Source organism: Alligator mississippiensis, chromosome 1, assembly GCF_030867095.1.
Source record: "Alligator mississippiensis isolate rAllMis1 chromosome 1, rAllMis1, whole genome shotgun sequence".
Taxonomy (NCBI): Eukaryota; Metazoa; Chordata; order Crocodylia; family Alligatoridae; genus Alligator; species Alligator mississippiensis.
In genome coordinates, this window is record NC_081824.1 from 2,915,372 (window position 1) to 2,932,115 (window position 16,744).

At 48.1% G+C, this 16,744-nt stretch overlaps 1 protein-coding gene across 1 annotated transcript in view; it reads right to left on the reverse strand.

Annotated features, from left to right (window-relative positions):
- Positions 1-16,744, reverse strand: part of LOC102560190 (nuclear GTPase SLIP-GC) — a 53,890-nt gene that overhangs the window by 21,239 nt on the left and 15,907 nt on the right. Inside the window, exons 6-12 of the mRNA XM_014601692.3 lie at positions 16,322-16,561; positions 11,918-12,133; positions 11,116-11,291; positions 7,721-7,739; positions 5,084-5,173; positions 3,455-3,560; positions 964-1,097 (exon numbers count right to left, since the gene is read on the reverse strand). Of these exons, the coding sequence (XP_014457178.2) occupies positions 964-1,097; positions 3,455-3,560; positions 5,084-5,173; positions 7,721-7,739; positions 11,116-11,291; positions 11,918-12,133; positions 16,322-16,561 (981 nt within the window). The remainder of the gene's footprint in view (positions 1-963; positions 1,098-3,454; positions 3,561-5,083; positions 5,174-7,720; positions 7,740-11,115; positions 11,292-11,917; positions 12,134-16,321; positions 16,562-16,744) is intronic.

The window sequence follows — 16,744 nt, forward strand, 5'->3', positions numbered from 1 at the left end:
GTCCTCAATCAATGAGATGACAGTCAACAAGGACAAGTGCAAAATACTGCACTTGAGATGTAATAATTGCTGGCACAAATACAGCTTGGGGAATGACCATCTAGACTGTAGTCCTGTAGAGAAGGCCCTAGGGGTTACAGTGGACCAGGAGCTCAAAAAGAGCCCAGAATGTGCTCTTGTTGCTGAAAAGGTCAACAGGACCCTGGGTTGCATTAACCGGGAGCTGCTTACAAATCAAAATAAGTGATTCTTCTCTTCTATTCAGCACTGGCAAGGCCTCACCTGGAGTCCTGTGTCCTGGGTCCAGTTTTGGGCCCCACACTTTGAGAAGCATGTGGAGTATTTGGAAAGAGTCCATCACAGAACAACAAAAATGATTGGGGTCATGGGAGGGGCCTGGGAGGTACAACTTATGAAGAAAGGCTGAAAGAGCTAGGGTTATTTAGTCTGGAGAAGAGAAGCCTGATGGGGTATTTCATAACATGCTCCAAATCCCCAGAGGGCAATTATGGAGAGGATGGAGGCAGAACTAGGAGCAATGGTCTCAAGCTTCAGTGGGGAAATTTAGTTTGAAGATTAGGAGGAACTTTACAACTCTGAGGATTGTCAAGCATTGTTACAGGCTACCTTGAGAACTTGTAGAATCTGCACCTTGGGCAGTTTTCAAGAGCAGTTTGGATAGATACTTGTCTATGATGGTTTAGTCATGGATGACCCTGCCTTAACAGGGGGTTGGACTGGATGTGACCTTATGAGGTCCCTTCCATTCCAACTTTCCTATGATCCTAAATCTTTCAAAAGATTTGGACTTGATCACTGCATGGAGCTGGCTACTGATTCCAAGAAGCAAAGAAGCAAGGGGAAGAAGGTAGTTTGCAGACAGACTGCTATATTAAGAAGGCATGGGAATATCTGTGTTCCTGGCAACAACAATCACAGTAGTTAAAGATGGCTGGGTTGTACCTTCAGGTTTTCTGTAGATCTGAAGTTTTGGGCCAGTGAGAGAATGACATATGCCTCTGTCACATAATTCATTAGCAGCTTTTTCCTCTCCTTTAGGTAGAGCTTCCTGATGCTGTCTCTCAGCTTGGGGATCTCTGAAATAGCAGAGACAGGTGAACTTAGAAACATGACGGGGCCATTCCTCCTGCGAAATGTGATGTAGGTTAACGCAGGACTAGATTACAGTACAACTGATATAGGCACGTTTGGATCTGATCGCATCAGCATCTCAGCTTCCATTTGCAAAATGCCACAAAATAACAATTGGCAGTTGTAAAACACCTGCTGGACTCTTCCCTGTTTTGAGTCTTAGAGGTGAGCTTGGATATCCATCTACAAGACATGCTTTGCTTTAGTTCATGAGCAAAATAGTCAGCCTGTGTATGAAGTACAGAGCCCTGCTTGTGGGAAGTCCTTTCTCACCTTAGAATCCCTAGATTGAGTCTGCCCCATTCCTTTCTGGGTCTTGAACAGACCCCTAGTACTCACAGCTCCACATAAAAATATCAATTAGAATCAAATCCTAGACCTTAGGGCTCTAACCAAACACCTGTATGAGGCAGGAAATAATTATTTTGATGATGCATAATTTGAATTCTTTCATCTTCGTCCTCTTTCCTCTAAAGCATCAGAGACTGATGGCTGGAGATGGGATAGCAAATGGGGTGGGGCAGTTTTCTGAGTTGGTACACAGACTGGTGTGGGCTGCCCACATTCTCAAGTTCAGTTTAGTCCATAGGGGGTGGAAGTGGGGGCTAAGCCCCCCCCCCCATCCAAATGCAGGACAGCAGCAGGCATAGCCTTAGGGCAGCCTGGCCATGGTCTGCTGCAGCAGGCGGGGGAGAAGCAGGTACATTCAGATACCCTGCGAACTCATAGCCAGCCAAGCCACATGCAGACAGGTAAGGTTTTTTAAATCTTCTTTATCACCCTGGGCTTGGACGGGAGTGAGGGCAGATCAAGACCCCCACAGTGCAGGAAAGAGTGGGGTAGGGGCAGAGTGAATCCTTGTCCCTGCCCTGCTCCCTGCTGCACTGTGGGGATTGTCCCATGACCCAGCCTGGCCAGGGCCCCATTCATCGTGAATGGAGCCCCGGCTGGGCTGGGTCAGAGCCTGATGGCTCCCGCCACTGCAGACACTGTGGGGAGCCAAGGAAGGGGAGGGGGAGTTCGTGGTGGATCGGGACCCAGCTGGGCACGGTTGTGGTACAATTGGAGTCCAGCAGCTCCTCCAGATGCATGGCACTAGGAAGCAAAGGCGGGGATGGGGAGCACATGGCTCCCCTATCTTTGCCCAAGGCAAGAGCGGGCTGCAGCTGTGAGATGTGCTGTACTCCCTGCCTCCACACCTCACCTCTGCTCCTTTGAAAGTGATGTGGTGTGGTGCCATTTGCCTTGTTGCATGGCCCACCCAGTGTACATGGCGCACATGGCAGTGCCCACTGCTTTTGAAGCAGCAGGAGCAGGGAGACACAGAGGCGAGGACCCCTTCAACCTGGTGGTGCAGCTGAGGCTGGCCCTGCTCCAGCCCCCGGCTCTGGGCCCACCCTTGGCAGTGTGCAGTCAGGGTGTGGAGGCAGCCAGGGCCAGTGCAGCCGGGCCTGGGGCTGCTGGGGCCTGGAGGCAGCCAGGGCTGGTGTGGCACTAGGCAACAGCACTCACCCCCCACACCAGGGCCCTTTGCCTTCCCCCCACAGATTTTCCCAAGTTGGGGGGCATGTGAGCGTGCATGCATGAGAACATGGCCGTCCCTAGAGGGGGAGGCAAATCAGGGTGACCCTTCCCCCCATGCCACCACCAAATTCCAGTGGTGGAAGCTTCTTCGGGTCTGGGATTGGAGTAGGGGTAGGGCCCCGCATGGGCTGATTTGCCTTGGGCCCCACACCCTGCTCAGGTCATCTCTGCATGCGCACACGCTCAACCCCTCCTCAAAAATATTTTTTCTTCCTCTGCCTATGGTCTGGGCTCCAGGATTGTGAAGGAGTTTTCTCCCTGGTCTGACTGGCAAGGGTCTTTGAGGGATTTGCCTTTCTCTGCAGCATGAGATCATAATTCACCTAAACAATTTCCTGCCATTGTAGGTGTGGTCTTGGTTTGTCTGATTCTTTAGCCAAGATCTTTAGTTTGAGGACTGAGGTAATTTTGTGCAACACGTTAGTCACATCTTCAGTGTGTCATGTCTTCCAGAGGCCTAACTATGACCACGTACATTGCCCAGCACAACACAGCTCTGATTTTGGTTGTGGCCTCCCACTACATTGCTAAAACAAGCACTTGACAGCAAATATAAACCTCTGACATCAATACGTTTCAGATGCTTCTCTGAATGAACCTTCTGCCCCTTTAAAGTTTTCATCACTATCAAAATCAGCACAGCAAGTATTATAGTGCCCCAGTCAAAGAAACACTCACAGTTTAACCACTATGGTAATGGGGAAAGACTGGATGTTACCTGTATCTTCCTTAGTGAGCTTCTTCTCTTGCCAGTATTCTCGGGCACTGACTGTGTAAACTAGATCCGCCTTGCCCAGAATCTCTGAATCACTTGGCAGCTCTTTCTAAAGGACAAACACAAGCCGAATGGGCAATGATGAAGTGGACTATTTGAAGCAGCCTCCGAAAAATCCTACTGTCATTGCACAATCCCACAGCAGTTCACGTACTGTTGCAACAGGCATTAGTGTACTCACTCTCAGCCATCCCCGCTAATGGCCCAGTACCAAACCGCACTGCTAGTTTTTGTCTGTTCTCCCCTTCCACTGTTCATCTAGTTGCCCCCATTCCATCACTGTTCTCAGCTTTGTTGATTGAAGGGTAAAAACAGAGGTTGCCAAACAGAAGCAGATTAGCTGTGGTAGGATGTGTCCATCCACAGGTGATCTGCCTTATTGTGTGAAACACATTGCAACCCTAGTCCTACACTGGGCAGGGGCCTGATATGCTGGGACCCATTATGTGCCAACCCATGTTTTGACCAGAGCCATGAGGCCGTGTGGATTCTGGCAAATTTTTATGGCAACACAAGGCAAGGAAAGGCAATGTCTGTTTTCACCCAAAGAGCCTTCTCATCTGCAACTCTTGCAATGAAGAGCAACCTAGCAAATCTCTGCTTCCTTCCTTTTCGGCTTATCTGTTACTGGATTAGTTGTTAGGGACCCATTGTATGTACAGGAAGCTAGGTTTGCTGGTCAGCTGCATTGCATTTAAACTCTCAGTACAGCCTCAACTCCTACTTTGCTCTTATGGATTGATTTGATTCAGGTTGTCCACTCTTCCATGAGCAAACACTGAATCAAGATTTGACTTTAGTTCTAGCAGTTCTTGCTTATGATTGAGGGAGGACGAGGAAGGTTGGCCAGCTCCAAACACGCAGGCCTTTAGACTGTAGATTAGAGGAAAGCTCTGGTTTTACCATCTCTGCTTCCTTTAGAGCAGCTCTATCCAACTCCTAAGTGACTGCTTGTCATAAACCTGGGTGTCACACTAGTGTAAGTTAAGAGCCATTAGGCTGAACCTCCACCTCTCCCATCTGCACCATGTGTAGGCCAGCTTCTTCCCCTTCCCCCTTCACCTGAAACACACACCAACCTGAACTGTGTTCACACAGGCAACCCTCACATTAGCTTCCTCACTGGGATAAGTCACAGGCTCCCCTGGAGCCATAGGCTGCATTGCCTGCTCTCTGGGGTGGGAGCAGGAAGAACAAGCTGGGGAAAGGAGGGTGCACTCTACATCAGAGCATCCCAGGTGAAGCCATCCCAGGTGCCACCACCAGCTGGACAGTCCTACTTTAGAGCAATAATCATAGAAATCATAAAGAAGTGGGGCTGGAAGGGAGCTCCAGAGGCCACATCTAGTCCAATTCCTACCTGAGACAGGATCGGCTGTGTCTAAATCAGCCCAGAGAAACTCATAATCTCTAAACTCTTTATAAAATCATCCCTGACACAACACAAGACATCTCACCCAAAGCTGCCACAGGTAAAGCAGTGGGACCACGGCAGCACTAAATGTCATGGTACTAATGGCACTCAAATTTGTTAAAGAGTTACAAATCACCAATGCAACACTATGTGCTTACCTGCAGCTTTCTCATGATTTCCTTTCTCCGTTCCAGTTTCACACTTTCATTTCTCTCCAAGACAGCATCATGTTCACTGCCTAAAGATTTCTACATTAGAGAAGCAATGCAAGTTATTTTACATATTGCCCAAAACTGCCAGACCATATTCACAAAGTCATTGATTCTAAGGCTGGAGAGGATCATCTAGTCTAGCTTCCTACTTAACACAGGCTAAAGATTTGCATTTAAATTAAAATGCAACTAGATTTAGACAGCCTACAAAAGTGGGCAGATGAGACTAGGATAGGGTTCAACGTAGACAAATTCAGGGTGCTGCACCTGGGGAGAAGGAATCCACAGCATACATACAGGCTGGGGAGTTCCCTTCTTGAAAGCACAGAGATGGAAAGGGATCTTGGAGTCATTATTGATGCCAAGATGAACATGAGCTGCCAATGCCAGACCACAGCCAGCAAGGCCAGCCATACCTTGTCATGCATCCAAAGGTGCATCTCAAGCAGTTCCAAGGAGGTGATCTTCCCCCTCTACGTGACTTTGGTCAGGTCACAGTTGGAGTACTGCGTCCAGTACTGGGCGCCGCACTTCAAAAGGGATGTGGCCAGCATGGAGAGGGTTCAGAGGAGGGCCACCCACTTGGTGAGATGGCAGCAGGACAGGCCCTACAAGGAGAGACTGAAGGACCTGAACCTGTTCAGCCTCAGCAAGAGGAGGCTGATGGGGGACCCGGTGGCTGCCTACAAACTCCTCAGGGGAGATCAACAGGAAGTAGGTAGAGCCCTTTTCAACCCAGCACCACCTGGGGTGATGAGGAACAATGGTCATAAGCTGATGGAGAACAGGTTTAGGTTGGAGATCAGAAGGCAATATTTTACAGTTTGGGTGGCCAAAATCTGGAACCAACTTCCCAGGGAAGTGGTCCTCGCCCCTACCTTGGGCAAATTCAAGAGGAGGTTGGACAATCATCTGTCTGGGGTCTTGTGAACCCAGCATTCATTCCTGCCTGTGGCAGGGGGTCAGGCTAGATAATCTGTTCAGGTCCCTGCTGACCCTAGCTGCTATGAAACTATGAAACTATGTGTGAGCAAGAACTATCTACTAGGGTTGTGCGAAGCTTTGGGTGCTGATTTGATTTGAAGGGGATTTGGCCTGATTCAGTGGCCGAATCTCTGAATCCGAATTGAATCAGGAGACTAATTAAAAGGTCTGAATCAATTTGAAGCTCTCTCAATCAATTTGGAAAAGATTCAGGGAGCTTCAGTGATTTGGGCAGTCCTCACTGGCTGCAGCAGGGAGCTGGGCCTGGATTCCATGCTGGTACGTAGGGGCAGAGGAGGGGGGGTAGAGGAGGGGGGAAGGGACCATGGTGGAACCTCCACCAGGCCCCATCCCCTACCTGCTTCCCCAGCCCCCCGAGTGCCCTCCAACCCCCTCCCACTCTCCCAACCCCCTCCCCCCATGCCTGCCCTGACTGGCCTCAGCCCCTGGTTGTTTAAAAAAAGCCCCCACTCACCAGTTGCTGCTGGGCAGAGGGGAGATTCCCACTGCCTCCCACTGCCCCCTGCTGCATGGGGGGCCCTGCCATGAGACCTCTAACCTCCACCCACTCTCCCAGCCCCCCTGCAGTGTTTGCCCCACCTGCCCTGGGTCCCAACCCTTAAAAAAAAAAAAGCCCTGACTCACCAGCTGCTGAAGTGGCTTCAGGGCTTCTGGGGGCTCATGGCAGAGTCCCCTGTGCAGCATGGGTCAATGGGGATCTCTCCCCCTGCCTGGCAGGAGCTGGTGAGTGGGGGCTTCTTCTTTTTTTTTTTAAGGGCCAGGAGCTGGTGTGGGTGGGGCAACCATTGGGGGTGGGGCTGGGAGAGTGGGCAGGGGTCAGATCACTTGTGGCAGAGTCCCCTACATGGCCTGGGGTAGTGAGGGGCAGCAGGAATCGCTCCCCTCACCTGGCAGAAGCCAGTGAGTGGGGGCTTTTTTTTCCAAAGATCCAGAAGCTGGGAGAGCAGGAGGGACTGGGAGAGCAGGCAGGGGATCGGGCATGTGTGATTTGGAGATTTGGCTAATTTGGCAGCAGCTGAATCGAGGACAGTGATTCGAATCACTAAATTGAATCACTGTTCCCCAAATTGGCCAAATCTGAATCCGACATGAATACTAGCCACTTCACACAGGCCTACTACCCACACTCCAGGAGTCTTTCCCTGGTCTAAACTCTACACAAAACACACCACCTCCTAACCAGTACCTGATTTCTTCTTTGGCCCCATCCACCTGTCCCTCGGGTCCTATCTGATGTCTATGGTTAGAAGGGCACAACTTAAATTTCTGATGTGTTTTCCATGTGTGCCATTCACTTCTTAAACATTTCTTGCCTAAAATAGTAGATTCGGCTACATGATCCTTGTATGCATAATTTAACATGAAATTTCTAAGATCAAAATGGTGCTCTAAGTTACTCAGCCTCTAAAATAGTCTTCTTTAGTGAAAAGACATTGCTCTGTGAAATATAAAAACATGTTCCAGTGGACCCTTCATTTATGTTGTTACTTGCCTATCTTGAACCACCAACCAGTGACCAGAAATTTTTCATTTTTAATGCTTTTGCATATTCTGAAAACAAAGTCTGCCCATACTCACATCTTTCACTTGTCTTTCCCTAAAGAGATAAAATAAAAATGACACAGGTAAGTAGGTTCAACAAAAGTCAGGGCTAGGGATAGACATTAAAAAAGCTTAAGCCTGAATTTATTCAATCTTTGCAGGTTAGTCTAACCTGCAATACTTGAACTGATTTGGAGGTGGATAGACATTCCCTTTTCATTCCAGAAATTCAGGCACATAAATGCAGTAGCTCAGGCTAGAAGTTGGGGGGTGCTAGAGAAGCCCTTGTTAGGGTGACAGTAGTTGTTAGGGAGAGCATTGGATTTGCAGCTGAACAAAAAGGCTGTAACCTGTGGCCCAACAAAGCTGCTAACCACAAGGCAGAATGGTATGATAAAAGTCACATTACAAGATGCTTAGGCAAGCATTTTCTTAACAATAAAGTAGTTTTATAAGATATATAGCTCATTATGTATCGTTAGCAGGTAAAGCGAATTTTGCTTATGAATGCTTATGCTAAGCCATCCATTTGCTTATGCTAAGTAACTATCTTAACTGTGTCAACCATTTTCAAGTAAGTCTGTGTACTGTGAATGAGGTGAAGTCTTAGCAATGTGGAGATGATACAGTCTGGGACTGAAAAACAGACTAGAATGTGAAAAACAACACGTAACTGGTAACAGAATCCAAGATAAACATATGCAAAAAGGTGAATGGTGATTGGTAAAGAAGCCTCCAGAAGCTTCCAGGTTTTGGTCAAGTGTGCCCAAATGACCGAAAGAAGTGGGGTCAAGGTCTTAGATATGCAGTCATAGCAAAAAGACATGCAAATAAGTGAAATACATAGGTAATTCCATGCTAATGAAACAAACAGTAAACAGAGGCAACGCTTGAGATAGGAGGGAATATAGGTGGAACAAAGAAGAGACAAAGGTGGAGTAAATGTTAATGAGTATGAACCAAGGTGTATAAATGTGAAAAGAACTAATGTTTGTGGCAGCCACCCAGTTTGTTGGAGCTTTGCCCAAAGCTGTTTCCATTTTGAATAACATTGTTGCTAGCAATGTGTGCTAGTGTTTGCTCTCAGAGCAATTGGATCATCGTCTCCCTAGTCATTGGGCGCCACATGGAGTTGGGGATCTAACAGCCTCCCTTCCTTTCCACAATGCTGAGCTGAGGGGGGGCAGCAGGATGCTTTGATTAAGGTGGGGTTCTCCTCTTCCCTCCTGAGCAGCCCAGCAGGGAGTTGATAACACAGTGTTTATCACCCCTAACTCAGTGTTTATCAGTCCATTAGTTCAAGGTCTTTTTTAACAACTTTTTCCAAGGAAGGAATGAAGGAACATTACCAGCTACCTGTTGATTAGCTCCAAGAAGCCCTAAGACAACACTGTGCTGTTTGCCTTTGTCCTGTCTGCCACAGCACACACCATAGCCAGCATGTGGTCTGCTAGCTAATGCTGGGAAGTGTCTGTGTAAGGAAGAGGGGAGAGGGAACCCCTGCTTGAGCAGGGAGTGGTGAGGGAGAGAGAGGGAGCAGGAGGAAGCCAGGCAGACCCTGCTGTACGTGCAGTCTCTACCAGAGTTGTGGCTATGGAGCAAAGGGGAGGGGCCATCCCAGCTCTCTGGAGCAGAGAGCCCCACCTAGCCCAGAGAGCATGCCAGGATGCTGGGGGACCCTGATTTAATTTAAACCAGAATAGGGTCTGGGACAAATCAGTTAAATATGATACTACATTCAACCAGGTTTATCTCAAACCAGTTTCAGTCATTTTCAAACTGGTTTATGTGCACTGAACATCTGTTCTGTTATAGACTGAAACCAGTTTCTGATCATTTAAACTGGCTTATGTGTAATGTCTGTCCCTAGCCCAAAAGCCATGCCCTTCAAATTAAATGAGAGCAGGGGGGTGGGAAGGATGACAACACACAGTTCAGAGGGGGCAAATGGTTCACCTGTCCTAAGAGACAGGGCAATCAGTGAAAGTCATAGCCTGCCTAGGCCTGAGTTCTGCCTGCTTCAGAGGAAGGTAGAGGGGATCCAAGAGAGAACAGATACAGAATAGTATGCTTCTTCCTTTCAGGCTAAGGTAGCTCATGCAGTTATTCACAGAGGGAGGGGGGATACAGTTTCCCCCAAGCCACAGAACAGAGGCCAAAAGTGCAAATGCCACCCTTGGGTGATAGTACACAGCCTGAGCAACTGACCAGATGACAGAGGAACCTGCCAATGAAGTCTTTAAATGACAAGCCTTCTGCTGTTATATCATGGGATACATCTAGGTTCCCAGGGGCTCTGAAACATGTCCCTCTGATTCAGTTCTGTGTCCTGCCAGTTATGGACAAACATTTCAACACTTCCTTTGCTGCTTCTTCCTCATCCTGCCTATTTCACTCCCCCTCTCAGGCATGTAGATGGAGCAGAAGGGAAGGCAGCTGTATGATCAAACCCTCTGATTCTCCTTTCCCTGCATGTTCTAGTCACAAGTCCTCTTCTGAGCAGTGAGGCCCACCTTTCTCCATGATGTATAACTGATGAAAAACATGATCTGGACCTGGGACTGTCACTAGGTGCTCATTGTAGCAATGGAGAAAATAAATGCTCCTACTGCCCGCTAAGCAATGGGCGCAGGACAGCTCAAGCATGTATGACACAGACCCTGTCCTGCCAAGGATTAATGGAGATTGTCCCTCCAGCTCACATGCTAGTTTTGGAACAAGAGTCTTGCTCTGAATGTGCGTGTCCAAATGAACTGGTGAAGACCTGGGGGGCAACTGCTTTGATACATTAGCCTTAGAAATATGCTATGGTGCACAACAGATATTTATTTTTTTAAAGAGTGCTCTAAGTAAAGAGTATTTATGAGATGAATTTTTTTTCTTTAAAAAATAGCCAGTGATCACCTTGGCCATTTCCATGCTGCACAGATTGAGATTTGTCTATAAAGATTAGTGACACCTACTCCACTCTTCAGCCCTGTTCTGTGGTGTCTGAGCCACATGGACAGGTTGACTTAACCTACTAGATCATTGTCTAACACAGCAGGGTCTTTCAGCATAAGCAGCAGAGCAGTGGTCCTCAACCTTCACTGGCCTATGGGCAATAGTACTGAGCATGTAACATGCAGTGAGCAGCAACCTTCTCTGCTCTCTGTGTTGACTTGAAGACAAAACTTTCTGTGGAAAACAATATTCCCTGGCTAAGATACCTGCTACCAGTGTCCACCCACATTTCCAACCTGCTTACATGGAGACTTTTCTTGTGTGTGGTGGTCACTGAATACTTACTAGATGCTTTTGAATCTGATGAGTGAACATGAACTACAAAAAGGGGTGGCAGGTGAAAGGCAAGCAGGGAAATCACAAATCTTAAAGGAAAGGCATTTTATCCCCCTGCACCCCAACCCAGACAGGGTGGGTCATTCTGTTACCTCTTGTACTCCTCAAGATTCAGGGCATCAGACTTTGTGACCACCAGGGTAATGTCATTGCACTTCCCGGTTTGGTAAGCCTTGATGCTTTCTGCCAGCAACATTTCCTGGACTTTCCCCCCCTGGATTCGGACCATACCGTTGATAATCCAAATGACGGAACATGCGTTAATGCTCTTTAAGGAAAGAGTAAGTGAATTATATTTAGAAGTAAAGAAAGAGACAAGACCCAACCCTGTGAGAGATGCTGAGCCTCTTCCATCCCAATCCCATCAGCAGGAGTGAAGAGCTCCCTGTCTTTGAGCAGCGAGCCAGACATGTCCAGTTCCAGTAAATGCCTAACAGTTCTGCTCAATGTAAGTCCTCCAAGGCTGAGCTGGAGGTCTGGAACAGATGTGTGGGAGAGCTCCAGGAAAGTGCACTGCAGTAGCCTAGCACCCAGAGGGGATGGAGGCACATGTGATCACTGCAGGGTCTGTACTTGAGAGGCCAGGCCTCAGTCTCTCTGCAGGCAGAGAAGGGCACTATGGGCCTTTGCACCTGCCTAGCAGCACAGGAGCAGCAATGGATCCAAATGGAGCAGCACAGGAGTGGATGTCTAGGGAACACCCTTGGCGTCTACTATGGACACGGCTTCCAGCCATTCTGCTAGCTGCTTCCCTAAGCAACAACATGGTGCTGCCGTCTGTATCACCCGCCCCCCCCCCCATTTGTCCCATTAGGATTTGAATATGAATAATAAACATTCCCCAGCCAAACATCTGCTCATCGGTTTCCACACACAACCCAGCCAAAAAGTCACCTCTTTCCACATCTGGTCCCGTTTATCATTGAAATCTCCAGTCCCTGGAATATCCACAAACACGACACCTTCTGGTATCACATCAGGTCTTGGGATTGTCACTTCCACTTTCTTGATGAGAGGCCAGAGACGTGCATCTCCATCCTGGTCTGATTCCCCCGTGTCCTTGTTCTTTTGACACCGGATGTATGGATCCAGTTTATCAGAAAGTTTTGCCTGGGAGACAATCAATCTATCAGTCTCTGCCATCTGTGGTGACCAGACTTTGCAAACAGTAATCAGGTGCATGTTTTTCCTCCCAGAGAGACTGAGAAGCTGGAAGCACCATTCTCTCAGTGGGGAGAAGGGACTTGTTTATGGTCGGGCTGTGAGTCATCACCAGACCTAAGACTAGAATATAGCAAATATAGCAACACGCGCTCCTTCTCTATGCAGCTATGTTAGCAGGAGCAAACAGGACAGAAATAGCAGTTGGCCCATCCTTCTGGCACTGCACAGCATGGTGGAAAGTTCATATAGCCCACAGTTCATCTAGCTTCCTTCACCATGGGATGTTCTTCCAGGAAGGAGGACTGCTGAGAAGAGATGGGGTCCACCTGACAAAGAGAGGGAAGAGCGCCTTCATAGACAGGCTTGCTAACCTAGTGAGGAGGGCTTTAAACTAGGTTTGCTGGGGGATGGAACCAAAGCCCTGACGTAAGTGAAGAAGCTGGAGACCTGGAGGACGAGCAAGTAGGAGGGGCAAATGGTGTCTTGAGGTGGGCTTCAGCTTTTTGGACCATGACCCATACTTCAGGACAAGAGACATGCTCGGGTGGGATGGGCTTCACCTGTTTCAAAAGGTAAATGTGTTCTTTTTCAGGTTGGTTGATCTCCTTCGGTGGGCTTTAAATTAGGCTAATCAGGGGGAAGGGGAAGATGAGGATGGAGGGAGCCATGGAACACTGAACCAAGAGACACCCACAAGAGCAGCCCAGCCAAGACAGGAAATAAGCAATCTAAGAGAAAACAGCTGGTGCAGAAGCAGCAGCAGAGCACTTCAAGTAGTGGCCACAGTTGCTCACTCAGGAGTGCATGTGTTGTAGGCATTCTGGCAAGCTAACTTTAAGGAGGGGACTGAAAGAAAAAGGGAGCTAGCTATATGAATGCAAGATAGCATAATGGCTCTTAGCTGTGTGGGTAAGCATTGTTTAATTTTCAGTCATCTCAAGAAATACCTAGGTAAGAGACAGGGGCTCAGATAGTTCTGGGATTAGGGGGGCAGTGAATACACCTTCAGGAGGCCTTAAATGCCTCTACACTATTGGTTGTAGTATGGGGAACAAGCAGGAGGAACTTGCCCTCCTGCTAGCTAACACAAACCCGGACATAGTGGGGCTCAATGAAACTTGGTGGGATCCAACACATGACTGGGTGCTAAACATCAAGGGGTTTAGGCTGTACAGGAGGGATAGAACAGGGAGGAAAGGTGGGGGTGTGGTGCTCTACGTCAAAGAGCAATACATGTCCTCAGCAAACAGCACTGGGTCAGAGGAGGGGCAGACTGAAGCACTCTGGGTTACAATACGAGAGGGTTGGGGGGAAAGGGACTTAATGGTGGGTGTCTACTACAGATCACCCAACCAAGGGGAAGAGCTGGATCGGGAATTCTGAGGTCAGCTCACGGAAGCAGTTAAGTCAAGGGACGTGGTTATCATGGGTGACCTAAACTACCCGGACGTCTGCTGGGAAGAGCAGTCAGCCAGGTCTGACTGCTCAAGTAGGTTTCTAGCTGAGATACAGGACCTCCACCTAACCCAGGAGGTGCACAGTCCCACCAAGGGAAATGCCTTGCTGGACCTGGTCCTGGCCACAGGCCTGGTGAGTGGACTGTGGGTTCTCGATCCCCTGGGTGATAGCGATCATCTCCTACTGGAATTCACCATCCAGAACAGGGTGTCAAAAGCCTGCAGCAAGGCAGCAGCCCTGGACTTCAGGAAGGTGAATTTCAATGAGTTAAGGAGATTAGTCGGCGAGGCATTGCGGTCTCAGAGAGTAGGGAAAATAGGTGTCCAAGACGAGTGGTCATTCCTTAAGAAGACGATCCTCTGAGCACAAAGCGTGACAGTCCCAACATGAATCAAAGGGGACAAGAGTGTTCAAGAGCCCCCATGGCTCACCAAAAGCATCCAGGAATGTCTTCAAGCTAAAAAGGAGGCATACACCCAATGGAAGGGAGGGGGCATCACCAAGGAGGATTATACCTCCATTGCTCGAGACTGTAGGGGGGCTGTTAGGAAGGCTAAGGCAGAGACAGAACTGAGACTAGTGACCCAGATCAAAGATAACAAGAAGTCATTTTTTAAATACATAGCGGGTAAAAAGAAGGTTCCGGGTAACATGGGGCCTCTGCAGGACATGCTTGGAAATCTGGTGGTCACACCAGACAAAAAAGCTGACCTCTTTAACAAATTCTTTGCCTCCATTTTTCTGAGCAGGGACATCCACCCCCACTGGGATCCCAGATGGACCCAAGAGAGGCACAGCCAAGCCCAGGGTCAGTGAGGACCCAGTCAGGGAACTTCTGGAGGGATTGGACATGTTCAAATCAGTGGGTCCAGATGATCTACACCCTAGGGTGCTGAGGGAATTGGCAGAGGTCATTGCAGGACCCCTGGCACAGCTTTATGAGAACTCATGGTGCTCTAGTGAGGTGACAGAGGACTGGAAAAGAGCCAATGTGGTTCCCATTTTCAAAAAAGGGAGGAGGGAGGACCCAGGAAACTATAGGCCCGTTAGTCTTATGTCAGTCCTGGGGAAGCTTTTTGAGAAAATTATCCAGGAGCACATCTGCAAGGGACCAGCAGGGGAAATTATGCTCAGGGTCAACCAACATGGGTTCATTAAATCCTTGGATGCAGGTGTCACGGTGGATGTAGTGTTTCTAGATTTTAGGAAGGCCTTTGACACTGTCTCTCACCCTGTTCTCATTAAAAAATTGGGCAACTGTGGTGTGGATGCCTACACAGTCAGATGGGTTGCAAATTGGCTGGAGGGCCGCACCCAGAGAGTGGTGGTGGACAGGTAATTTTCGACCTGGAGGGATGTGGGCAGTGGGGTCCCCCAGTGCTCGGTCCTCAGGCCCGCACTGTTAAACATATTCATCAGCTTCCTTCAAAAGGAGGCCAGATGATCACCTTGCTGGGGTTGTTTGACCCCAAGATTCATTCCTGCCCATGGCAGGGGGTCAGATATGTTGATCTGCTCAGGTCCCTTCCGACCCTACCAACTATGAAACTATGAAACTATGACTGTTCTCAGTGGGGGTAGATGACAGAATAAGGAACAATGGGCTCAAGTTGCAGCAAGGGAAGTTGAAGTTGGATATGAGGAAAAGCATTCTCATTAGGAGGGTGGTGAAGCACTGGAACTGGCTGCCCAGAGAGGTGGTGGAGTCTCCATCCTTGAAGGTTTCCAAAACCCAGCTGGACAAAACTTTGGCTGGGATGATGTAGTTGGGGCTGACCCAGTTTGAACAGGTTAAGCTAGATGTGACCTCCTGAGGTCCCTTTAACCCTCATTTTCTCTGATTCAGGTGGATTCACTTTCTTGGGATCTTACCCCTCCCCTCCCAGAATCCCTTTGTCAAGGAATAGAGGGACAGTCTCCTGGGGCTTCTGGGACACAGGCTTGCATGAATCTCTGCACACACAGCAGTATCCCTTATCCAAAAAGTAACACTTCCACTATCATTAGTTTGACAAGACAGGTCACTTTGCAGTTTGGAGGCAGAAGGGAGGGAATGAACCCCTCAAAATCCAAGAATGAACACGTTTTTGAAAAAAAAGAAAGAACTAAATGAAAAAGCTAATTTTAAAAATGGAGCTGAAAGCAAAGTGCTTTTGGTTGTGTTTTCAATAGATGTTTTTTCATTTCAATTAAATCATATTTTCATATTTCATATGTTGGTTGGACGGTGTCATTGAAGCTGCTCTTCTGTCAGGGATGAAGAGGACAAGATACTCTTATTTTCTTAATGGGACAGATTAGATTAATCATCACAGGGATTCCACAATGGATTCACAAAGAAGGGGACAATTTTGCCCTGAGTTTGGCCTATCCCAAAAAACCTATCACACATCCACACTGAGAGAAGCTGATTTCAGTAAAAGCTTTACCCTTCTTAAAGAAAAAGAACAAACCAATAGATAGATACATGGAAAAGGGGACATACCAGTTTCCAAGGGCTGGAGCAGATGTCTTTCTAACAGATGACTGATCTTTCTAACAGAGACACATGAGCACCAGAGATGTCTGCAAGTTGTTAGACCAAATGCAGATGAGGTTCTCCAGCCTGTGTTTCGCAGGTCGGGCTACCTGAACAAAATAGCCTCTCCTGGCCTTCAAGCCTGGGAACACACTCACCTCATCTCCTCGGAGAAGAATGCATCTTGACGTGGGAATATTTATTACTGGCTTTGCCTTTAGCAATTCTTCGTAACTTTTGGTTTCAGCATTTTGTCCATATATAGCCCGGAGCTTTAGAATGGCTTCTTTTCCCTCGTCATCATTACCCTCATCATCATCACAGTCATCATTGTGGCCATTAGCATCCCCATACTTCTCCGCAAGCTTCAGCAGATTCTCCATTTCTACTCTCCATTCCTGCCAGAGCAGATCAGGATGAACAGACTATTATTCCCCTTGAGTATCTTGGCCTAGATGTGATTGTCACAAGATAATTCAGCCATCAGGACTGGATTTGATTAGGGTTATATGGATAGTGGCAGCAAATTTGGCTTAGGGTTTCAGTGGGCGAACTGGTATCTCATATTGTCATGGGGTTCA